Genomic DNA, 27,076 nt, shown 5'->3' with positions numbered 1-27,076 from the left:
GCTGATTTAGCAGAATAAATATCGGAGAGAGCCCGGGTCGGGACTAGGGAAAACTGTCTTCTCCTCACAAGCATAGGTTTATTCGCCTTTTTTTTCCCGAAGACGCTGTCAGCGATTTCCCTCGGCATCTCCTGGTTCACGTTTTGGAAGGGGACAGTCGTGCCTCTGCCTGCATTCATATCCCGAGACCGACGGTGTGTTCCAAAGCAACGTATTCTGTCTGTTCTGCTCTGACAAGGAACGAATTTTCTCATTGAACCAGACAGTGTTCATTTCTCAGGATCAAAACCTGAAACGAAGACGCGTCTCCGTTTTCAATCAAATGTCATAAAACTCTTATTGCGCACGAGTCAATACTTTTCTTGCGGGGACGACGCCGACTTTTTAATTACTTCAGACTGTAATATATCAGGGGAGAAGTCCCCCACTTGAGGGCGAAATCAGACATTCGAGGACGGCAAGTTCGAGAGCCCAGGACCCGGGTCTTCCATATACAACATGCAGAAATGGTAAATATGATTTTGAAACTGTTTACCCATTCAAATGAAGTCCTGTATCAGGTATGGAGCTGGATTACAAACATTGATATAACTTTTTCTAACCGGCGCCTGGCCTGTATGGCCTATTATTGCCCCAAGAAAGTTGTAAATAATTAATGCACACAAATAATTCATGCATTCGTGATATTTTGTTTACTCTTTCCAAATACTTTACAAATATTATATTTTGTTTTGGATATAGGCAATATTTAGAATAGGCTTTTATAGACTGTTATTATAATACAACTTCTATTTAGCCTACCTTATGTGAACCTTATTCAATCAACATGTTGGTGGCCCGTCTAAAACTCCCTCACTGCAACGCACATTATTATAACATTATTATAACTTATAATAAATGAGAATTAATATTATTTTAGGCTTTACAATTTTGTTGTTTTTGTGTTTCTTGATCTTGAAAATGGAGCTGTGTGATTTTACCCCAGGTGCCCATTGTTGAGCACAGTCAGACAGACAGTTTAAACATACTGAAACTTTTTACAAAATGTCCAGAACATATTCCCCCCCCCCCCCCCCCCCCTTAAATTTATGAATGTACACGGTCAGTGATAATTGTCAGTGATATTTGTCACGATGTCACTTTCAGATCTTGCTGATTGTTAGAGCGTGCATAACGATTATACAGGGACATTTTTCAGTGTCAACTACTCACTCCAGTCTTTGGCCTACACAATGAAGCCTACCTTTGATTAAACAAATGATGATAGAATACACAATAAAATATACTATTTTAAATGCTATTTTAAAGATGACACCATGTTGCAATGTAAAACATCATCAACAGTACATTTCTGTATATATTTACACACTGCTATATCAAAAACATATCATAACAAAAAATGTTCCCACTATATTGCACTCTCAATTTGAACCCTTTCCAAACAGAACTTTATAATTTTGTAAACATTTCCATATGATGAATATATTCCTGTGTTACACATTTAACATGCACGTAGTACTAATGGGTTGAAATACTTGAACAACTTTTGAAGTGACTTTTAAGTGATTAATGTGTGATACAGTGATACTCGTAGCTCTTGGCTTGGGTTCATTTGATTTCCTAGAGTGTACCAGGAAATTGTGCAGCTTCCTAAAAACAAACAAACACACAGCCTACAGCTGTGAATTTGATGTTATTATAAGATGTTTTCAGTTTTATTAAATACAGTAGTTTTTAGGTGTTTTTATGTCTTGACTTGAGGGCCCAAATTTTTTTGGGGGTGTGTATCAGAAAAAATATTTTTGCAACAGCTGGTTGAGTACATGTATACAATCTAAAATACATTGTATTGTTGAAGACTGAGCCATTTACAATGTATGTACAGTGTTAATACATTCTCTCTGTCATGCATTCCTGTAGCCTACGTGTGTGTCTATGTCTATGTGGCCTTGCTTCCACCTTCCCTAAAAGTCAGGCAATCGGAGTTGAGCAGAGCAGAACACAGAGGCATTTCATGCCAGAGTAACACATTTCTACATGGACATTTCTGAAGGGTAGAGGAGTCGGGAGAGAGGTAGAGAGAAAAAAAGATCACAGGCCCCTTCTACACCACAGAAAAGAGCCTGTTCCCTCCTTCACTTTGACTGCTCCACTCAGTTTATGGGTTCAGCGCTTTGCATAATGTTTAGTCCTAATCTGGGGAGCCTGTCAGTGATGTTTCATGGTTGTGCAAGGGCTGCAGTCAGAGAATGCCTATTTGCATTCCAGGAGTATTATTTGATTACTTTTATCTGCTGCTGCTACTAGCCTGGGCCCTTTCGCATGCATTTCATCTTGCCTGCCATGTCGCAAGTCGACACTCCGTCGTTCCCCTCTCTCTCTCTCTCTCTCTCTCTCTCTCTCTCTCTCTCTCTCTCTCTTTCTCTCTTTCTCTCTATTTCTCTCTCCGTCGAGGTTCAGACAAGGAAAGGACAGGGGAAGTAAAGTATAGGAAGGGAGACAAGGAGAGCTAAAAAGGGAAGGGGGGGGGGGTAAAGAAAATAAGACAAAAGTAGAAGATTGGAAAAGACAGTAAAAGTGATGCATGGAACGAAGAGTGAAGGGAGGGGAGAAGACAATGAAGAAGCAGGAGCACTTTTTCCATGTAGCAGACAGAGAAACTCAGGGCCAGAGTTGTCAGACAGCAGCGGTGGTGGGCTGGGATTCCTCTGGGCCTTGACTGAGGAGTTGGAGAGGGGAGCTGCTGGTTAGTCTTGAAGAGGGGAGCTGCTGGTTAGCCGGTTCAATAATCTCATGGACAGGTAGGGCCAGTCTGGACCCCCTGAGAGCCAGTGTTAATGAAGAGCAGGGCTGCTTGGTGCTCTTTTGCTCTGACCCCGCGCCGCCTGTCCCCACCGCCTGGATCATTTGATCTCTTCTTCTTTTCTCTCCTCTTTAAGGAGTTTTTATGGTATTTTTTCCCCTCTCTCCCTCCTTGTTCTCTCTTCATTGAGACTAGAAGGGTGTTAAGTGATGAGGTTGAACCCATTTTAAAAATATGGTGGTGTTTTCTCTCTTATTTGAGTGTCTTTTGTGATGAGAAGGGAGTGTGTGTGTGTGTGTGTGTGTGTGTGTGTGTGTGTGTGTGTGTGTGTGTGTGTGTGTGTGTGTGTGTGTGTGTGTGTGTGTGTGTGTGTGTGTGTGTGTGTGTGTGTGTGTGTGTGTGTGTGTGTGTGTGTGTGTGTGTGTGTGTGTGTGTGTGTGTGTGTGTGTGTGTGTGAACTGACGCCTCATGTCTCCATGTACACTTTTTGCAGTCACCAAGATACTTTTGTCAACAAAGGACAGGAGACAGATAGGGGGGGGGGGGGGGGTGTGTCACCCAGACAGGTATCTACTGCTTCTGCCCGTTCTGCTCAAACAACCCAGAAACACATCAATAACCCAGAAACACGTCAACAATGCTCTTGTTTACTCAGTGGAGGGGTGGAACACCATGCCACACACATACACACTTTTGTATTGCTCTCCTTGTGTGGACCATATAATTGATTCCTATCCAAAATCCTATTTTCCCTAACCCTAAATGTAGAGTGTGAATCTCCCAGTCAGACACCCCAGGGAGTCCGTCTATAGGTGTCTGTTAAGGGCAGGATTGAGTGGAAGCTGCTTCAGGCTTTGTGTCTTCATGACTTTATTACTTGCCTGATGTCTCATTTTCATATGAAGGTTCAGTACGTCTTAAATATTGTTTTTGTTTTAATTTGACTCCTCCTCAGCTTTTGTAGAACCACAACATTTCACATTGACAACCTTCCTTCAAATCAAATCAAATGGTATTTGTCACATGCACCCAATACAACAGGTGTAGACTTTACTGTGAAATGCCCTTTCCTTAACCTAACCTAAACCCTAAACCTAACCCTAACTCTAAAGCTATACCTACTGTAACCCTAACCTTAATTCTAACCCTAACCCTAATTGTAACCCTAAACCTAACCCCTCAGCCTATAGCATTTTGTCTTGTGGGGACCGGTAAAATGTCCCCCATGTCCGAATTGTCATGTTTTACTATCCTTGTGAGGACTTCTGGTACCCACAAGGATAGTTAAACAAAAACCACACACAGCCTGATATCTCCCTGCTCCTCTCCACTCGTCCACTCTTCTAATAAAGCCTTGGTGTTAGCGATAGTGTGTCTTGGCAATGACAGAAAAGGTCATATTTTCAGAGAAAGGGGTTCTGAACGTCTTGGTGGCTGGAGACAAAAGCCTTTGAAAAGGACACTGAAACCGAAGCTGCAGGCATTAGGACTAAACAAAGACACTGTGAAATCTTAAAACAAATTAGATCTCAGGCAGTAACTTAATAAAAAGCACAGTGGGAGATGTACTTGATTTAAAACAATATACATTTGGTAGACATTAATTACCTTTTTCCCCCAGCGCGGAGGGGAAAAAAATCAAATACACACACACTTGCATAGACTTTGTCCAATTCCCTCTTAAGACATTCTACCATTTGGACACACTTTTCCACCCCAGGTTTCAAATGAATAAGTGAAATGATAGTTTTTACATGAAGATTTAAGATGTGTTTTGTCTTGTAGGCGTAATTGTCCTCTAGTTAATATCTCCGTCGATGTGTATCAGATCACAAGCCGAGTCTTAAGACTACAAGCTGGGAGAAATGTTTGAGCTGTAAAATGACACTTGTTTGTGTACAGTTAAGTATTTCTCCAAAAAATGCAATGAAGCGCATAGGACTAGTCACTTTCTTAAAGTGAGGTTAGTCTAGACGTTGTATGTATCCCATCTTAATAATAGATTAATACGTTTCAAATTGGTGAGTAACTCTAAGTAATCAAAGGAGAACTCAACTAACTGTTCTGTTTTACAGTAAAGGTTTGGACTGTTACTTTAAACATGCACAAGGCGTGTGCATTACACTCCCACAAACTCTTTATTTGTTCCAGAGGAGAAATGACAGCACCCATTCAGACCAACTGCGGTGCTGCTGAGAAATACACGACTGTGCAGTTTATATTTTATTTTGCGGAACACACAGTCACCATTCCTTTACGATTCGGACGTCATTTTGCGCTGGGCCTAATTGATTTTGCACAGAACTAATTATGGGCCGCCAGTGTAAAATAAACACTTCAATGTCACCGGGTTGGCTAGGGAATGATCGGTAGGGAAATGGCAGTTCAGCTGTAATCCATACGTTCTTTAAGGGGGAGAGGAAGTCATTCATGTCGACGCTATAGAAATGGAGAGAGTAGAGAGAGAGTAGAGAGAGAGAGAGAGGGAGAGGGGGGAAGATAGGGAGAGGGAGGAAGAGACAGAGAGGGAGAGGGGGGAAGAGAGAGAGAGAGAGAGAGGGAGAGGGGGGAAGATAGAGAGGGAGAGGGGGGAAGAAAGAGAGAGAGAGAGAGAGAGAGGGAGAGGGGGGAAGAGAGAGAGAGAGAGATATGGCTGTCTGTGTAACCAACAGGAGTCTCAGTGTAACTGAATGACTCAACTGGGAGGTATAAGGTTATGTGGTATAATTTATATTTTATAGCTCTCTCGGACTCACTAGCCTACTCCCGGAGTAAGTTGTTCGACGTTGTGCCATGTGGAAAGAGCCAGGAGATTCGGTGTAGAAATGATGGGAACTCCAGAACCCTGTCTGCCTTTCTTACGCTCTCCCACTCTCACTACATTTTTTCTCTCTTTTTCTCAGTATTCCTCCCTTTTTCTGTAAGCCCACCACTGTAAAAAGTATACATTACTTAACATTTTATGCCAACGAGGTAATTCATATTTTTAAGTTGAAACAACTAACACTTTTTACATTGCATCTCACTGAAGAGTTTTTTTTGTGTGGGTGTGAGAACCATTAGCCCACCTTCTAGTGCCTCGAGTGTCTTGGAGTAGACCCCCTTGGGCCACATGGAGTGATTTGAGTGTCTTGGAGTAGACCCCCTTGGGCCACATGGAGTGATTTGATTAAATGAGAATAATTTGCCCTAAAGGTGTCTTTCCTGCCTTCCTCCCCTCCAAAAACTACAGTGGAAGAAATCAGATATGACAAGATAAGTGGTGTCCCATGAATAATTCCTGAGGAACTGAAAAGTAGCATGTTGACTTTGGAATTATTTGCTTGAGTGTCTAACCCAGTCAGGGACAATGTTATTTTCACCTGAATCGACTTTTAACAATTCTCTCTCTCTTCCCTTCTTATTCTTTACCCCAACAAAACTTTCAGTTTTGAACATGTCTCTAAGCACTCATCATCATTATGCCACTTACAACCATGAGTTCCATCTGTCCTATGGAACCAGTTTAAAGAGTAACAGTATCAGATGGGTTGTGTCTAAGTTAGGGCCTGTGGTTTGAACACAGATGATCTGGTTGCTGGTGTTAGTGTTAGTAGCAGTGGTAGAGGCCCACGTGTGAATCTCCCAGTCAGACACACCAGGGAGTCCGTCTATAGGTGTCTGTTAAGGGCAGGATTGAGTGGGAGCTGCATCAGGCTTTGTGTCTTCATGACTTTATTACTTGCCTGATGTCTCATTTTCATATGAAGGTTAAATAATGTTTTTGTTGTAATTTGACTCCTCCTCAGCTTTTGTAGAACCACAACATTTCACAGTGACAACCTCCCTTCAAATCAAATTGTATGTGTCACATTGTGCTGAATACAACGGGTGTAGACATTTTCCCATGAAATGCTTACTTACGAGCCCTTTCCCTATAATGTAGTTAAAAAGTAAGAAAAATTAGCTAAATTTTTTTTAAAAAGAAGGAAATATTAACAATAAAATAACAATAACGAGGCTATATACAAGGAGTACTGGTACCGAGTCAATGTGCAGGGGTACGAGGTAGTTGGAGTAATTGAAACAGCTTGACTGAAACATATTATATCTGCTTGAATATGGAATGATAATGATTTAGTACAATGCTGATCTAGTACGATGCGCATCTAGTACGATGCAGATCTAGTACCATGCATATCTAGTACCATGCAGATCTAGTACCATGCATATCTAGGACGATGCAGATCTAGTACCATGCAGATCTAGTACCATGCAGATCTAGTATGATGCAGATCTAGTAGCATGCTGATCTAGTATGATGCTGATCTAGTATGATGCAGATCTAGTATGATGCTGATCTAGTACGATGCAGATCTAGTACCATGCTGATCTAGTATGATGCAGATCTAGTACCATGCTGATCTAGTATGATGCAGATCTAGTACGATGCTCATCTAGTACAATGCATATCTAGGACGATGCAGATCTAATACCATGGAGATCTAGTAGCAAGCAGATCTAGTATGATGCAGATCTAGTACCATGCTGATCTAGTATGATGTAGGTCTAGTATGATGCTGATCTAGTACGATGCAGATCTAGTACCATGCTGATCTAGTATGATGCAGATCTAGTACGATGCTCATCTAGTAGAATGCATATCTAGGATGATGCAGATCTAGTACCATGGAGATCTAGTACCAAGCAGATCTAGTACCATGCTGATCTAGTATGATGCCGATCTAGTCCAATGCTGATCTAGAACCATGCTGATCTAGTATGATGTAGATCTAGTATGATGCAGATCTAGTATGATGCAGATCTAGTACATGCTGATCTAGTATGATGCAGATCTAGTATGATGCAGATCTAGTACGATGCAGATCTAGTACGATGCAGATCTAGGACGATGCCTTTCTGTTTTGTGTCTTATTCTCTCTCTGTGACTCAGAGCTGCTTGAAGCTTTAGTTTATCTCACAGGAAAGGACCGGGTATATTTATATTATATTTCCACTCACAGTTGCTTTCAAAGAGAGCTCTACATTTGTGAATGACGTAATTATGAGTATGCAATGAATTACGCCGCGCACATCATTTTTTATATCTCTCGCACATTAATTGGGCCCCTCAAAAAGGTTGTGAGAGTGGTGAAAAGCTATTTTTATTAGCTCCAGTTCAAGCCTTACAGCTGGACAGGGAATTGAATTTGCGTTGGGTCAGTACTGTAACATAAGGCAGTAACTCAATAAGACTGATTGGATGAAATTCAATTGAAAGCTTCCTGCTGGGATGAGGTCCGGTGACAACACTGACAAATATACCCTGTATGTCTCTATAATTACACCTATGTGATTAAATATATGCAACATGTCTTATGTTGTATGACTATATACTTACAATTTAGTATCGTGAGGGTCTGAGTGGGGAGGGGAAAACTGTTTTCTGTTATTGGCAGAGAGGTTTGGAACTCCCTTTATTATTGGTCTATTCACTCATTAACGCATGGTGACGTCACCACGGAAGGCCAAAACTCCATCCCACCAAAACAGTCTTCTCAAACAGTCCTTACGTTATCATCATTTTCAAAATTGTACAGTATTATTCCAAAAATATATGCACTGAGTGTATAAAACATTATGAACACCTGCACTTTCCATGACATAGACTGACCAGGTGAATCCAGGTGAAAGTTATGATCCCTTACTGATGTCACTTGTTAAATCCACTTCAATCAGTGTAGATGAAGGGGAGGAGACAGGTTAAATAAGGATTTCTAGGCCTTGAGACAATTGGGACATGGATTGTGTATGTGTGCCATTCAGTGAGTGAATGGGCAAGACAAAATATTGAATTGCCTATGAACGGGGTGGTATGGTAGTAGGTGCCAGGTCCACTGGTTTGAGTGTATCAAGAACTGCAACGCTGCTGGGTTTTTCACACTCAACAGTTTCTAGTGTGTGTCAATAATTGTCCAGACCCCAAAGTACATCCAGCCAACTTGACACAACTGTGGGAAGAATTGGAGTCAACATGAGCCAGCATCCCTGTGGAACGCTTTGGAGACCTTGTAGAGTCCGTAACCCTGACAAATTGAGGCTGTTCTGAGGGCAAAAGGGGGTACAACGCAATATTCAGGTGTTCCTAATGTTTTATTCACTCTGTGTATATACCTATATTTACAATTCAATATATTTGCCATAAATTCCTATATATTTACAATGTTATGTATTCAATAGCCTATATCCACATTTTCATGGCAGATATCCTCAGGCAATCAGGAGAATGTACAGTCCCTTCAGAAAGTGTTCATTGCCCTTTGACTTATTCTTATTTTGTTGTGTTACAGCCTGAATTCAAAATGATTTTTTTTCTCACCCAACTTCACACAGTACCACACAGTGAAGGCTCCTCAGAGGAGGAAGTGGAGGACCATTCTCCTCAGTGAATTTCATAAAAATTGAAATGTTAACCATACATTTTTTTTTAGATAAAACTATACTAAATATAATCACGTCACCAAACAATTGATTAAAACACACTATTTTACAAAGAAGGTCTACACTAGCCTCAACAACCCTCTGTAGGGTAGCACCATGGAATAGCCGGAGCAAAGCTAGTTTCCGTCCTACTCTGGGTACATTGACTTCGATACAAATCCTAGGAGGCTCATAGTTCTCAGCCCCTTCCAAAGACTTACACAGAAATTATGACAACTTCCGGAGGACGTCCTCCAGCCTATCAGAGCTCTTGCAGCATGAACTGACATGTGTCCGCCCAGTCAAAGGATCAGATAATTAATCTAGTTCTGAAAGCATAAGCTACAGCTAGCTAGCACTGCAGTGTATAAAATGCGGTGAGTAGTTTACTCAAATAGTTGAACAGTTTTGAACAAATTAATTTATTCCAAAATGAAGGAGACGCAAGAGAGAAATTAAGATATTTTGTAATTTTGTTTTCACTTACTTACAGTAGCTTGCAAATGCAGCTAGCTAGTTTAGCCTACCTAAACACCCTGCTCAAACAGAGGGATGCTATGTTAGCTAGCTGGCTATGACTATCCAACACAACACTGGAACTCTACCAAGTCAAGATACGTTTTTGGCATTACTAATTTATTGCCACCGGGCCCGATGGTGTAACCGCTTACTGACTGTACAGCACACTAACGTTACTGTATGTTTTTACAGGTTTACTAACATGTTAGTTATATTAGCTATGCTGACTATGACGTTACTTTAGCTAAAATGGTGCCAACGAGGTAGGCTGTGTGTAGTGGTGTGGCTTGGGAAAGTTTTTTTCGCCTGGTCACATAAAACTGATGTGTTGTGCATTGAAGTCCACAAGTGAAGGGACAAGGTGAGAGAAGGAGAGTGCATAGAAGGAATACAGTGTGGCTGCTATGAAAGTGGACTGTGTTTACGGGTGATCAGGATTCAGGATTCAGGATTCAGGATTCCTTCCTCTCCAACTGAGTTAGGAAGGACTCCTTTCTTATTAGTCAGTGTAATTAATAACTTTTCCATGGTCAATGTCTGCTTTTTTTATTTTTACCCATCTACCATCTCTGCAAGGCATTAGAAAACTTCCCTGGTCTTTGTGGTTGAATCTATGTTTGAATTTCACTGCTCGACTGAGGGGCCTTATGTATGTGTGGGGTACAGAGATGAAGTAGTCATTCAGAAATCATGTTAAACACTATTATTGCACACAGCGTGAGTCCATGCAACTTATTATGTGACTTGTTAATCACAATTTTACTCCTGAACTTATTTAGGCTTGCCATGACAAAAGGGTTGAATAGGTGTTGATTCAAGATATTTCAGCTTTTCATTTTTAATACAATTGTAAACATTTTCGAAAACATAATTCCAATCTGACATGATGGGGTACTGTGTGTAGGAAAGGAACAACACATCTCAATTTAATACATTTTAAATTCGGGCTGCAACACAACAAAATGTGGAAAAAGTCAAGGGGTGTGAATACTTTCTGAAGGCTCTGTACACCATCACCATATGCAGTTGGAATTGATGACGGAATATTTCACAGTCCTTTGTACTGTAACTTTACAATACATCACCATGAACCTGGCTGACACGTTTGAAGTTGGACCCCGTGATTATAGGTAATAAGGTAATAATTATCATGGTCATAATCATAGTAATTAAGCAGTCTAAGAGTGATTAGATTTCTGTCTGTGTTGTGATCCCACTCTCCCATTTTTCCTGTTTTGGGACGATATTTAGGGTGGTATTGGGTAACGTCCGTTGCGAGGACAGGATATGGGAGTGGAGGTGTGTTTTGAGGAACAAGGCTGCTTGGGGATAGTGCTGACGGGTAGTGTGTACTGCCGGGAGGGGGACACGAGAGGAGCGCCTTCATCTCAGACGACTCCTTTCATGGGACTTTGCATTCCACCAAGGCAGAGTCAGGGAGAGGCACAAGACGAGACATGTCGCCCTACTCCCCCCTCCCCCATTTCCAACCCCTGTGCTTCCCCTCTCCCTGTGACCTTAACATTTATCAAAGAACCCCATGCTGGAGTTCCTCTCAGCATCTGTGCCCTGCTGGCGAGAGAGACCCACGTGCACTGAGACACACACGTGCATGCGCACACACACACACCGTCCCAAGCTGTTTTAAATATGTGACTCTGCGGAGGGAGTGCTGTCCTTGCTGATCCCCCTCGGGGGTCTGAGGATTACTACAACCCCCCACTTCACCTCTCTCTCTCTCTCTCTCTCTCTCTCTCTCTCTCTCTCTCTCTCTCTCTCTCTCTCTCTCTCTCTCTCTCTCTCGTTTCTTTATTGTACCTCCTGTCACTTCATCCTATTCATTTAACCTTTCATTAGTGTCTGCAGACAGCCTCTGTGTCTAGTGGATGGTGTAGGAACAATACCAAAAAAGCCCCACTGTTAGTTATTAGATTCTTTCGTCCCCCGTTTACCCCGGCAACCCAATATTAAGGAAAGAGACAGAGATAGAATGTAAATAAGAAAGAGAAGGAGAGAAAGTGGGGAAAGAGAGGGGGTGGAGAGAGGGAGATAGAGAGGGGGAAAGAGAGGGGGTGGAGAGAGAGAGATAGAGAGGGGGAAAGAGAGGGAGAGAAAGTGGGGAAAGAGAGGGGGTGGAGAGAGGGAGATAGAGAGGGGGAAAGAGAGGGGGTGGAGAGAGAGAGATAGAGAGGGGGAAAGAGAGGGAGAGAAAGTGGGGAAAGAGAGGGGGTGGAGAGAGGGAGATAGAGAGGGGGAAAGAGAGGGGTGGAGAGAGAGAGATAGAGAGGGGGAAAGAGAAGGAGAGAAAGTGGGGAAAGAGAGGGGGTGGAGAGAGGGAGATAGAGAGGGGGAAAGAGAAGGAGAGAAAGTGGGGAAAGAGAGGGGGTGGAGAGAGAGAGATAGAGAGGGGGAAAGCGAGGGAGAGAAAGTGGGGAAAGAGAGGGGGTGGAGAGAGAGAGATAGTGAGGGAGAGAAGGGGAAGAGGGGGTTGCGTGGTTAGGGCACCAGCCCATCTCCCCGGGTGCAGCATGCAGCAGGCCCCTTCTGGACCTGTCAAGGACATGTGCCACATGTTGATAGCACACAGGACCCAGAGAGAGAGAGAGAGGGGGAGAAGTACAGAGAGGGGGGAGAGAAGGACAGAAAGAGAGAGGGGGGAGAGACAGAGAGAGAGCGGGGACACAAAGAGAGAGAGAGAGAGAGAGAGAGAGAGAGGGAGCGGGAGAGAGAGAGAGAGAGAGAGAGAGAGAGAGAGACAGCAGGCAGGGTTGGCTTGGTCTGGCGCTGGAGGAGTTTACTGAAAACACAAACAGTTAGTGCTGGAATTCTGTTTTTAATGGGCAGAGGAGGGGACAGGACAGAAGGACCCGGGCTCCCTGCTGCTCTCATCCCTGCTTCTCTCTCTCTCTCTCGCTCTCTCTCTCGTTCTTTCTTCCTTTCTGTTTTTCTCTGTTTCTCACTCTCATTCTGACTTTTTCTTTCTTTAGTTCCCCTCTCCCTCTCTCTCTTTCTCCCTCTCTATCTTCCCCCCTCTCCCTCTCTCTCTTTCTCCCTCTCTATCTTCCCCCCTCTCCCTCTCTCTGTGTCTTCCCTTCCTTCTCCTGTATTCTGCCACTTTGAAACAGTCCTTTTTCTTTATGGTGCGTAGCCTCGTCATAGGACCACTTTATGAAAAGCAGCAAACTTCAATACCCTGTCTGAGGCTCCTAAAATCTATAGAGCTTTCTCTAACAGGGCCCAAGGCCTCGACCTGGCTTACATTCACCTGGTGTAGTTAGGAAAGACGTACTATACATTATGGATATGGGAAGATGATACATTTCAGACTTAAGATAAAGAAAACCACATTTCCAATATATTTGGATTAATTCTGAGTTTTAGTCTACATTTCATTCACTACAAAGTTACAGGGGCGGCAGGTAGCCTTGTGGTCAGAGAGTTGGGCCAGTAACCCAAAGGTTGCTAGATTGAATCCCCGAGCTGACAAGGTAAAAATTGGTCGTTCTGCCCCTGAACAAGGCAGGTAACCCACTGTTCCTAGGCCGTCATTGTAAATACGAATTTGTTCTTAACTGACTTGCCTAGTTAAATAAAGGTTAAATTAAAAAAATATGTTTTTTTTAAAACCATTCCCCCTGGCATATGAATTCCAACTTACGAATCACATGATGATAATGTCTTTGTAGAGAAGCCTGGTAGTGTTTCCTGTTGACATTACACCGGCATCCTTGATAAGGAGTCTAACTAAACTTGATGTGTCTCTGTGTATCGCTCAGTCAGTACACAGACAGCCTCCTGCTCCATCTATACATTAGGATCACACCACCCAGCCTGTAGTAGGGAGCCATCGGTCACTCCCAGAGGGGGCAGTGAATCGCTCGCCTGTCACAGGAGTTTTGGCCGGCACACACACATGCACATACATATGCACGGACACACACAGAAGAAAACGTGTGCACATGCACAAGAACATGTGTACACACACCTAAAGACAGGGAGGGAGCAACATATTTCGACCTGACCAGAGTTTATCACACAGGGGTCCTGATGAAGTCCATCTCTCACTCCTGTCACCCCTCTCCACCCCCATCCCTCCTTCCCTCCTTCCCTTCCTCTGCGGCCACCACTCACTCTGAGACTTTAATCCACATCCTGTCCCTTACTTAAATCCCTGGCCAGCAGGACTTTCTCCCCTCCTCTGTCATCTTCCTTTCCTTTTGCCGAGAACCTGTCTGTCCACCCCTCCGGCCTCGCACCACTCTCCTTTTCTCTTCCCCTCTCTCTCTCTCTCTCTCTCTCTCTCTCTCTCTCTCTCTCTCTCTCTCTCTCTCTCTCTCTCTCTCTCTCTCTCTCTGTCTCTCTCTCTCTCTCTCTCTCTCTCTCTCTGTCTCTCTCTCTCTCTCTCTCTCTCTCTCTCTCTCTCTGTCTCTCTCTCTCTCTGTCTCTCTCTCTGTCTCTCTCTCTCTCTCTCTCTCTCTCTCTCTCTCTCTCTCTCTCTCTCTCTCTCTCTCTCTCTCTCTCTCTCTCTCTCTCTCTCTCTCTCTCTCTCTCTCTCTCTCTCTCTCTCTCTCTCTCTCTGGGCAGTAATTGATAGTGATGCTGCTGTGTCCAGTGCTGTAGCCTACTAAGCATTCTGGTCAGCACTATGCTATAGGTGTGTGTGCGCATGCTTGTGTGTGTGTGTGCGCGTGTTGAAAATGTAAGGGCCATTTTTTTGCGCAGAACCCCAGTCTCAGCTGTGGTATGTGTCCTCGACAAAGGAATGCATACAATGGTATTTGTTGTTCATTAGTTTAGTCGTCCTTGCATGTAAAGAATTTCCCAAATCAAGAAGTATTTGAGAACAAGTATTATTGTTATCTAGAAAGTCATGAATGATTTTAAGAGCTATAATTTAGCCTCCTCAGTTTGCAGAAGCAGTCTGGGTCAGATACTATACATTTGATTATTTGTTTTAATTCTGTAATTGACTGTACTGTGTGTCTGTGGCTTATCATGTCTAATTTAATGGTCTATAAAAAATTATAAACGATCTAGTATAAACATATATAAACCATCTATAAACACATCTATACCTATATTCCATGTTTCTCCTGAATAACCCATGCAGTACGTATATTTAGGTGATCTCTCGTGTCTCCCTACCCCAGCATCAGGTAACTGTGGCAGAGTGGGCTGAGTGCCGGCGTGTGTGAAGTGTAATTGCTACAGGAAGAGGAGGGGAGCGTCTCTTATCTAAGCCCCTCCCCCGTCCACACAGGCCTGGTATTTATTACCCCCCCAGTAATCACTTTGCGCTCCCTCTTTTGATAGACCGTTATTGCTCTAACTACTCGGGGTCCCTATAGGAATTTGCAGGCCCTCCAGTTTTATTAGACAAAGGCCCTCATTATTCAGACGGCGCATTAAGACCACCATTAGATCCACTCTGGCCCCCAGTCCACTGAGTCGCCCGCCGTATCCCGTTGCAAGACACTTCATCCCGTACGTTGGGCACAGAATGCACACAAGCAGGCAGCCACACACACATATACATATGCACACACTGAGAATGTTATTCGGTCACGGTAGTGACCCCTGTAACTCAGTTGGTAGAGCATGGCGCTTGCAACGGCAGGGCTGTGGGTTCAAGTCCCACGGGGGACCAGTATGAAAATGTCTGCGCTCACTGCTGTAAGTCGCTAAATGACTAAAATGTCAATGTAAAATGTAGTCCAGTCACTACAAACAGAAGTAAAGATGTAACTACTGTCCTACAGTGACATCAAAATGACTGTTGTCGGGTAAAGAAGATGAGTTTTAGAGACTCAGATGTGGTTTGTTATTTTCTTTTGGCTTCTTCATTCTGTTTGTTTCCCCACTCGGAGGCGGTTAGGCTTCGTCATTGTGGCTTTCTCTCTCTCTTTCTCTTTCTCTCTCTCTCTCGTTCCTTCGACGCTCCCTCATTCTTATGGCAGCAGCCTATGAGCACTCTTCCCCGGGGATACGAAAAAAATAAATAAACACAGCTTGTGGTAGAGAGAGAGAGAGAATAAGCGTCCTCCGTTCCTCCTCCACCTTCACTCCCCTCTCCCTCATTTCCTGTGCCCTCTTTTTTTAATTTCTTTGTAGCCACCTGTGTGCGTCCAATATGGCCGCCTTTCTTCGCCGCAGCTAATCGATGGGCTCTTATTGGGTTTGACTGTTTGGTCCAATATCTCATGGCCTCATCGCAGGCCGCCCCGGGGCCGGAGGATCCAGACTAATAACTCTAGTCAGTCTCAGGGGACTCGGTTGAGATCCAGAGATGAGGAGGGAGAGATGATTAGTACTGAGATGTTATGTAGCTGGAGTTCCAGACCCTCTAACACAGAGCAGAACATTATCTTCCCCCTAAAGAAATCTAGCATCGCAATCCTCATACATCTTAATTGTGTCATTTGGCTACCATGGTGACACATGCTAAATCATTCATTCTCCCCCTCCGCTGTAAATCCAATCCAAGACATGTTCCTGTAACAGGGACTCTCTGGCAAGCCTTCATAAGTCACTATAGTGAAGTTGGCAGGGAACAGAGGCTCTGTAGACTGTAGGAGGGAAACATATGAGGAACACATAGAAACCAATATGTTTCCTGTATGTTTGTCTGTAGTTGTCGCGGGTCGATGGGCCCAGGGCCGCAGAGCCACGCTTCAATATGATGTCTGTTAAATCTGAAGAAAGAAGGTGGTTTGTTTGGACTGTAGCCTCTGGCTGTTTCTCAAATGACATCCTATCCCCTATATAGTGCACTACATCTGACAAGGGCCCATAGGTCTCTGTTAGTGCACTATATAGGGAATAAGGTGTCACTTGGGATGCTGCCAATGAATCCTCGATGCACTTTGAAGGTAAATGGAAGTCATGGTCACTCTGTGGTATGGTACACATAAACCCTGTACACACTGGCATTCTGTATTGCAGGGATATATTTAAGCAATAAGGCCAGAGGAGGTGTGGTATATGGTCAATATACCACGGCTAAGAGCTGTTCTTATGCACAACGCATCGAAGAGCGCTTGGACACAGCCCTTAGTCGTGGTATATTGGCCATATACCACAAACCCACAAGGTGCCTTATTGCTATTATAAACTGGTAACCAACATAATTAGAGCAGGAAAAATACATGTTTTGTTGTAGGGGGGGCGGCAGGGGGGGCGGCAGGGTAGCCTAGTGGTTAGAGCGTTGGACTAGTAACCGGAAGGTTGAGAGTTCAAACCCCCGAGCTGACAAGGTACAAATCTGTCGTTCTGCCCCTGAACAGGCAGTTAACCCACTGTTCCCAGGCCGTCATTGAAAATAAGAATTTGTTCTTAACTGACTTGCCTGGTTAAATAAAGGTAAAATAAATTTTTTTTAAAAAGTACCCGTGGTATACGGTCTGATATACCGCGGCTGTCAGCCAATCAGCATTCAGGGCTCGAACCACCCAGTTTATAATGAGTGTTGCAGTGAATACACACTTCCACTGAGAATTTGGCATAGTCCTTGATACTGTCCCACTCCTTATGCAATGGTTGGGACTGTTGTACATTGTTGCACTATATAAAGTATGTGCATATCCAGGGCAAAAATAATACATCTCAATTGGGCCTGGTGAACTGCTGCACTTAAACTGAGTTTGTACTTATTCGTATAGTCTACTGTATACTGACTTAACACTTGTATTCATGGCAGTAAGTGTGCCATTATGCTGTAGGTGGAAGAATGTGCCCATTTGTGAGTCACGGGCTGAGATTTTTTTCTGAATGAAAGAGATTATCCCCCAGTCTCTTAGACACACACACACACACACACACACACACACACACCACACACACACACACACACACACACACACACACACACACACACACACACACACACACACAAACTTAGCTCAGTAACATACCTGACAGCTGGGACAAACCACTAGTTTGAGTGACGTGAAGGCAAAACAGAGGTGAAACGAGACCAAATGAATTTGCGAAGGGAGAGTGCCACTTCAGCGTAAAGCTGTCATTACCACGGCTAGCGTACTCCCTCATAAATAGTTATAATGAGCTGCTTTCAGCAGCCAAATCATTCTCTATGTAACATGATGTAACGGGAGAGGAACAGTCCTCTTCTTGCTCTGATGTAACCAGAGACGGTCCTCTTCCTCTGCGTCTGTCTGCTGATTTGATTCAAAACAGATGGAGTTTATCTGCAGGATTTTTTTTTTAATTTTCAGAAGATCCCACTTCTGCCACCAAAATTATGGTTCAATGGTTCACTAATACAGTAGCTTGGTGTCTGATATGCTATACCTTCTCCCCTTTCTGTTTTGATGTCGGTACATGTTTGTTTGTTGCGAGTTTTCACTTGTAAATCTTTTTCTCGTTCTCCATGGCTATTTGGCTTGAGTTCGCAGCGCAGTTGCATTTTATAAGCCAATGAAAATGTCAGGCACATTTCTCAGAGTGAAAAATACAATTTTGTGACAAACTGTAATCTTATACTTCAATGCGTCTTGGCTGTGTAGCACTGAGTAAAAACTATGATTATGGGTGAAGGGTTTAAATGGCTGGTGTGTCTGTTTGTCTGTCCCTCTATTTGTCAGGAAGTGGCAGGCTCAAACCCATCACGGAGGTCATATGTCACCGCTTCATTGGCTAGGTTCAAGGACTTACTCTTGAACCTAGGTGTGCATGTTCATGAATGCGTTTGTGGATTCCCAGCACAGAGTAAACGGGAGAATTGAAAGGCACCCAACAACACAGTAACAACCAGCAACACACAGCAACACCCAGCAACACAGCAATACCCAGCAACACCCAACAACAGCACAACAGCAACACCCAACAACACCCAACACAACAATCACAACACCCAACAACACAACAACAACACAACAACAACACAACAGCAACACCCAACAACACCCAACAAAACCCAACACAACAATCACAACACCCAACAACACAACGGCAACACCCATCAACACCCAACAGCCCTACAACACCCAACAACACCACAGCAACACCCAACAACACAACAATGCCTTACACAACAACACCTAACAACACTCCCTCAGCTTATCTGTTATACAGGAAATACACTAGGATCACACTGACTAGTGGCGTCTTTCCTTATTCTGGATGATAGTGAATATTGGGTAACACTTCATTTGAACTCTATGTCATAACAGTGTCAAAGTATAGTCATAAACATGACTAATAATGGTCAGTGGTGGGCCAGGCTGAATTCAGGAGCTAATATGATTTTGTACTGTACCCTCTCAGTTGGTATTGTTGACTGGGTCTGGTTGATTGGGTCCAACCAGACCAGTCCAGACAGGAGGTCTGGAGGGAGACAGTTTAGTGGACTGTAGTCTATGTCCCAACTGCCAGAAATATTCAGTCAACCCCATGGGCCTGGAGAGAACCCATCCGTTCAACAGTAAATCCACACACACACATACTAGTCACGCTCAGCCATATGGTCCCCTGTGTGTGTGTGTGTGTGTGTGTGTGTGTGTGTGTGTGTGTGTGTGTGTGTGTGTGTGTGCATGCGTCTGCGGTACTTGGAACTTGTGTCTGTCTTCACGTCACAGGTAATTGCCTCCTATTCGCAATGGCAAAACACACCAGACCCTCCTCACATGATATAGTAGGAAAATACTGTATGTAGCCTACAAACACTCTCCATCACTGGGAAAGGCAACATTGGCTAATGTTGAGAATGGTGTGAATTAAAGTGGTACTTTCTGTTCATTACAAAACAAATGGCACCTTTTGACTGCAATTAGCCTAGAAAACGTCTTTACCAACTACCAACAATGTCATTTTTCATCCGTTTAATGCCTCTCTTTGATGTGTTTTTAACTAGGCTTTACACTGGTGCAGATTTCACAGGTGACAAAACGTCATCCTATTCGTCTTCAATGTCTCTTCAATATCTTTGTTTATCTTTCATTCTGGCTATAACAGCCTTAGGTCACATGGCCCATTGCCAGTCTGGGCAGTAGTCGGGGGGAATAGGGCGACCATGATTTCTGAACACATACACACATTTCTATGTTATAATCTGCACTTGGCTCCCAGACTTTTCTATCCCCTTAATCCTCAAATTAATAAATTAAGCTATATTTAAGAAAATGTGCTATAATGATTACAATTACAAACAGGGCCAGATAACAATGTGTCTTCAAAGCCTCTTCAAACCCTTGCATTGCTAGGTTAAATGCTATCGCTAGAAGCTAACACGGCTGCATTGTCTGTAGACTCTGTATGACTAACTGCAGAAGGCAAAATGATATTGATAAAAGCTAACACAGCTTCCTATGGCTGGATACTGGCCCCTTTAATTTCAAAGGTAGACTTCGGGAGTTTTCTCCATCTGTTACTTTGCTTGCAGTTATATTTAAGTAGCTTGTCTGTTTTTTTAAAGCCTGTGGATTTCATGTTTCACGGTTGTGGTTTCTGACCAGGTCTGCTCTTCAAAGCTAACCTTGGCTAACCTTGCTAGCCAGGAAGTTGACTTTGCGTGTCTTGGTCTTACTTGACAAAGCGCAGTAAGTCAAACTCACTCTCTGCTCTGGATAGTGTAACTCTTTTCGTTATTTTCTTGGTTACAAATTAAGAAAAGGTGGAATTCCTGAATAACATTGTGCCTCTTGTAGCTACAGAACACTAGTAACGTTAGTAAAGATACTCGTTTTTGTGAGGACTGTATCTGAATGCTCTCTTTGGGTCAAGTTGATTTCATCATGTACTTCAATTATACAAATGGTATACTTTCATACTTCTTGTTCCTAAGGCTAGTGTCAAATTGCTTTTATTATGTCGCTACAAATGAGATAAGGGTGGAACTGCTAAAAATGTCTATTAGGCTTCTCAGAGCATTGGGGAGAGCTACAAACCTGTGTGTGTGTGTGTGTGTGTGTGTGTGTGTGTGTGTGTGTGTGTGTGTGTGTGTGTGTGTGTGTAGAGTATCTGAAAGGCTCTTTCAGCAGGACCATGGTGACTTGATGGTGTTTAGCCCGTCCTCCCCCACCTCTCCTGGGACTTGTCTATGAAGCAATCCCAGTTTTCCCTCTCCTCTCCTCTGCTCCGCTGCATCCATATAGCACTAATGACTATGGAAGTGGACAGTTTTTTAATGCAGTAATGTCATCAGTGCCGCCATTTGATTGCAGGTCCATTGCACTTGACGGCGCCCGTAAATGCATCTAATGCATCTAATGCCCACACTCTGCAGAGTAGTCCAGTGGTTCCATATTCAGAACACACAGCAGAGGTTGGTTAGGTGTGTGGAGCTTCACATTTTGGAGTGTGTCGTCATGGGTTCTGGTTTGTGTCAGACACCCATACCATTTGACATTTTCCACGTTTGAAGTCGTACTCAAGAGCACTAACTCCAAATGGCATCCAAGTGTCTCAGAACTACAAAGAAGCCTAGATTAGCCTTTGATTATTTTTCGTGGTTGGGATTCGGGCAACCCTAGGGGCTGTCACTGGCTTCCACCAAAAGCCAGATCTACAGCAGAGAATCTAGAAATGGCTCCCTGCTTTAATTAAAATCTCTCTTTCTCCTTACTTGCTAGACTCATAGTTTAGGGAGACCATGGCAACCCAGACCCACAATGCCCTGGGGGTGCCCTCTCAGCCATGGCTTTGTCTTTGGCTGCATCTGAAATGATACCATATTCCTAATGTAGTGCACAACTTTTGACCAGAGCCCTACATTCAAAGGTAGTGCACTATATAGGTAATAGCATGCCACTTCAGACCCACCCCTTGTCCAGTGAGGGTTCAGGGAACATGTCACCTGACCCAGTCAGGCCAGGGCCCGGTCAGTCAGTCATCCGCTGCGTCCCTCGGTCCTCACAGTCCAGTGGAGCGCCCCTCGCCCTGGTGCGGCTAAAACAACACGCTGCAGCCAGTTTGAATAATACCCTGGTGCAGGTTGTATAAGGGACTGAATGGTACACACTGTGGGGTCTGGACATGAGGCGACGAGGTGTACCACGAGTGTTTGTGCTTATGTTTTTATGTCTACGTAGTGGTACACGTCATGCGCAATATGTATCGTTATCCGAGTAACTTCGAGGGTATGTGAGAATGTGTGTATTAGAATATGTGCGACTTTGTGTACGAGTCTGTGTGGGTGGGTGTTGGTAACGGTATGTCTGGGGACCTACCACCACAGTCCCCGATGCTCCCACAGAACACATCCCCAGACCCTCTCCCTCTCTCTCTCCTTCTACATCCCTCTATCCCCTCTCTCTCTCCTCCCGTCTTCCCTTCCTGCAGTTCATATTTCAGTTTGCTCGCAGGTCCGTGCCAGACGGAAATTTGCTGAGGCTGCAGGAGCCCCCTCGGAGGCCACACGGAGGAGGGACAGGAGGGGAACAATCGGGCCCAGTCCTCCCTCTCTCTCTCTCGTTCTCTCTCTCTCTCCGTCTCGCTCTCCCCAGCCTGCCAGGCTGCACAGGTCCTCAGGGTGACTCGCTGTTGGCTCAGGACACAAAATCCCCCCCGAATACCTCCCCCCCACCCTGTTCCTCCTCTCCCTCCCTCCTTCCCTCCCTTTAACTCCCCGGGGTGGGACGGTGAGGCCATCCAGTCATACGCTGTCCATCAGCGTGTGTTTACTCTCGATGTGACAGGGCCGACACATCTGGAGTGCATATTCAGGTTCCCTCTCTCTCTCTCTCTCTCTCTCTCTCTCCCTCCCTTCCTCTCTCTCTCGCTCTCTTTCTCCCTCCCTCTCTCTCTTTCTGTCTCCTCCCCTCTCTCTCGCTCTCCTCAGTGCCACTAGGCACATTCCGCCAGATCATTTCAGCCCCCGTTGTTATGGCGATTGTCTCTCCCCTCCAGTGATTTTCAAGTTGCATGACAGAAATTGCTGGAGCTAACCAGGAGTGCAGGGGTGTGCAGGGGGAGGTTAGGGGAAAGAGGGCGAACGGGAGGAGGAGGGGGACAAAAGTCAAGGGAGATCAGGAGAGAGGAGAAGAGGCTCTTCTTTCAGAGAGCAAACTAATTACAGTTTGAGTTCTTCCATTCTTCCCTCTCTCCGTTCAGACACCCTGGCTTGTGGTCTAATGAAGTGACACTCTTTTTCTCTCTCTCTCTCTTTCTCTCTCCCTCCTTTGCTCTCTCACTCATCTTTCTCCCCCTTCCTTTCCCCTAACATTCCTGTGCTGGTGTGTGACTGTGACGGCTTGTCATCTCCCTGGAATGTCCTTCTCTCCCACCTCGTTCCCTGTTTCACGTGAAGCATTCGTTCCTGGGTTTCCGACCCTCACACTCACTCACACACTTAAACGCTAGCTCTTTGAAAACGTGTGCGAACCAACCCACACACACTCACCTCAACTCCTCTTACACACACTGAAACGCTAGCTCTTTGAAAACGTGTGCTAGCAGATGGTGTCCATTCGGCTGCATTCTTACCATTGGCTGGGGTCCACAACAAGCAGAGAGATCCACAGATCTGTTGTCCACGGGTTGTTTCTCAACTGGAGAAAAGTGTTCTAGTTATTTTATCTCGTGTTGCCTGTGGTAGGAAAACGGGACCATTTAGTGTATTCTGGTAGACCGGAGGAATTCTCATGATTATGTTAATGACAAAATGGGGTTTACCAAAAGCAGCTTATAAATGAAAAACTGTTGTTTCACACAAACTGTGTGTGTTTTGTAGCTTGTCCGACGCAGGTCCTAGTAGCCACATGTTTGACATTTCATTTAGAATTTTATTAAATAGATGACCATTCTTTGTCTAACAGAGCACAGACAGTGACAGTTGTTTTTAATCAGACACGATGTGTTGTGTGAGGCTCTCTCCCATTTCTCTCATGTTCAACAGTACAGTATCTGGATGGAATTCTTTCTCTATTTCTATCATGTGACTTTTAATGAAGACAAGATCTTTGCTTTAGATAATTACTAGGCCCTACATGCAGACATATGGAGACACATGTTTCCTACTGTACATGCAGACATATGGAGACACATGTTTCCTACTGTACATGCAGACGTATGGAGACACATGTTTCCTACTGTACATGCAGACATATGGAGACACACGTTTCCTACTGTACATGCAGACATATAGAGACACATGTTTCCTACTGTACATGCAGACATATGGAGACACATGTTTCCTACTGTACATGCAGACATATAGAGACACATGTTTCCTACTGTACATGCAGACGTATGGAGACACATGTTTCCTACTGTACATGCAGACATATGGAGACACATGTTTTCTACTGTACATGCAGACATATAGAGACACATGTTTCCTACTGTACATGCAGACATATGGAGACACATGTTTCCTACTGTACATGCAGACATATAGAGAAACACGTTTCCTACTGTGCATGCAGACATATGGAGACACGTTTCCTACTGTACATGCAGACATATGGAGACACATGTTTCCTACTGTACATGCAGACATATGGAGACATGTTTCCTACTGTACATGCAGACATATAGAGAAACACGTTTCCTACTGTGCATGCAGACATATGGAGACACGTTTCCTACTGTACATGCAGACATATGGAGACACATGTTTCCTACTGTACATGCAGACATATGGAGACACATGTTTCCTACTGTACATGCAGACATATGGAGACACATGTTTCCTACTGTACATGCAGACATATAGAGATACATGTTTCCTACTGTACATGCAGACATATGGAGACACATGTTTCCTACTGTACATGCAGACATATGGAGACACATGTTTCCTACTGTACATGCAGACATATAGAGACACATGTTTCCTACTGTACATGCAGACATATGGAGACACATGTTTCCTACTGTACATGCAGACTAATGGAGACACATGTTTCCTACTGTACATGCAGACATATGGAGAGGCAGGCAGGACGTTAGGTCTAATGGTATACAGGAACATGTTGGACTCATTCGCTGAGTAGCAGAGATGCAATGGAAGTCAATAATGACAATGAAGTGTTGGCTGGGGGGGGTAGTGTGTATGTGTGTTGGGAGGGTTCTGTGTGTGTGTGTGTAGTTTTGGGGGGAAGGGGGTACCTTCTGAGTCCCTTAATTGACATCATCTCCTGGAACGACAACAGCTGTGTGTGTGTGTGTGTGTGTGTGTGTGTGTGTGTGTGTGTGTGTGTGTGTGTGTGTGTGTGTGTGTGTGTGTGTGTGTGTGTGTGTGTGTGTGTGTGTGTGTGTGTGTGTGTGTGTGTGTGTGTGTGTGTGTGTGTGTGTGGTGGTCTCATATTTATTCAGCTCAACGCCTGGATGAGCAGGACATATCCTCTGTCCTGATTACCCTGCCTGCCCTGCCACCATTAATCCTTCAGAGACCCTGGCCCTCTATCACTAGTCTCTAACACACACACACACAGACTAACAGACAGACATTCTCCCGTTCTCTCTCTTTTTCTCTCTGTCTCTGGTTAGTCCTGAGGGCAGAGATGAGAGGTAGTGTGTGTGTGTGCATCTTCTCTCTGTCACCTGGCCCTCCAGGCCCCTGCTAGGCATCCCTATGGGCCCCCAGTCCCTCTAATGCAACGCACAACATTTTTGTGTGTGAGTGTGTTTGCACATAGCTACCCTCCTGATGTTCCTCTCCCATATCACCCATCCTTTTCTTTGGTAGAGACACCGTCTTAAGTAGCCAGAGCCCAAGCTGTGTGTGTGTCTCTGTCTCTCCTACTCAGGACACCGGTGATCCTTCAATAACAGCCATCACAGCCAAGACATAATATTGAACATGGCCACATTCCCTCTACCTGCTCTGTGCCCGTTTATCAATTATTCAAATGAGAAAGTGAAAAAACACATTGTACTGATAAGTCGGCTCTTTGTTTCTGGCTCGCCACGAGCACTTGAGACACACACACACACACACACACACACACAAACACACACACACACACACACACACACACACACACACACACACACAGTTGATGGAGGCTGGCGTTCCCCCACCCCAACTTTCACCAGCACTACTTCAGGCCTTTTGACTGAAGGTCAAGGAGCGGGTTGTTTAGTTGTGGTGGCTGTATGTAAAGAACCCAGGGGGATCCAGCAGCCTGTTATGACTCTGATGGAATGATGGTGGGAGCCGGTGCCAAAGCCCTTTTCAATGTACACAGTAGGGGAGGAGGGGAAGAGAGGAAGGGAGGGAGAGGGAAGAAGGGGAGAGGAGAGGGAGGTTTGGGACCAGCTCATTATAAACAGTAGCTCAGGGAAGAGTGCATTGGGGAAAGAGTCTGGCAAGAGATGGCCTTATAGTGGATTAGTGTATATTTTTAAAAATATATGTTACACAAGTATTGTGGTATATACTGTGTGTATGATGCAAACAATGGGGGGGAAAGCATTGGGAAAGAACATTGGGCTCACTAGATTTATATTCTGAACATAGTGTGTAGCATACTGTGTGTAGCGCACTGTGTGTAGCGTACCGTGTGTAGCATACTGTGTGTAGCGTACTGTGTGTAGCGTACTGTGTGTAGCGTACTGTGTGTAGCATACTGTGTGTAGCGTACTGTGTGTAGCGTACTGTGTGTAGCGTACTGTGTGTAGCGTACTGTGTGTAGCATACTATGTGTAGCGTACTGTGTGTAGCGTACTGTGTGTAGCGTACTGTGTGTAGCGTACTGTGTGTAGCATACTGTGTGTAGCATACTGTGTGTAGCATACTATGTGTAGCATACTGTGTGTAGCATACTATGTGTAGCGTACTGTGTGTAGGGTACTGTGTGTAGCGTACTGTGTGTAGCGTACTGTGTGTAGCGTACTGTGTGTAGCATACTGTGTGTAGCGTACTGTGTGTAGCGTACTGTGTGTAGCGTACTGTGTGTACCGTACTGTGTGTAACGTACTGTGTGTAGCGTACTATGTGTAGCATACTGTGTGTAGCATACTGTGTGTAGCATACTGTGCCACACAATGTAAGACCTACAGGATGTTGAGAACCTATTATGTGAAAGAAATCACCTGAGATGTCTTCTCTGTCCATAAATTTCTCTGTGTGTGTGTGTGTGTATGTTCCTGCCATTTCAAACATTGGCAGGGAGATGAAACGCCTGTTGACACAGTGTTCTCTTTCCCCTGTTGCTTTTCCTCTCCTCTGTGTTGGAAGTGACCACAGGACCACCTTAGAAACACACACACACACACGCACACACTCCATCCCCTTCTCCTGCCAGCGCTCCAGCTCTCTCCACTGTCCCTGTCTTCTCCTTTTCCCATAACAAATAACACGGCAGGAAATCCCCCGAACCTCCCTCCTTGCTGCTG

The 27,076-nt window shown here is 44.4% G+C and overlaps 1 protein-coding gene across 1 annotated transcript in view; it reads left to right on the top strand.

Moving 5' to 3' along the window:
- Positions 1-250: 250 nt before the first annotated feature.
- LOC139375539 (osteocalcin 2-like) overlaps positions 251-27,076 on the top strand; it is a 116,505-nt gene continuing 89,679 nt past the window's right edge. The window contains exon 1 of the mRNA XM_071117368.1: positions 251-509. Within this exon, the coding sequence (XP_070973469.1) occupies positions 507-509 (3 nt within the window). The 5' untranslated portion in view covers positions 251-506. The remainder of the gene's footprint in view (positions 510-27,076) is intronic.

The sequence above is a fragment of the Oncorhynchus clarkii genome, chromosome 19 (assembly GCF_045791955.1).
Source record: "Oncorhynchus clarkii lewisi isolate Uvic-CL-2024 chromosome 19, UVic_Ocla_1.0, whole genome shotgun sequence".
NCBI lineage: Eukaryota > Metazoa > Chordata > Actinopteri > Salmoniformes > Salmonidae > Oncorhynchus > Oncorhynchus clarkii.
Note: the sequence above shows the minus strand (reverse complement) of the source record. Positions and strands in the feature narration are given on the sequence as shown.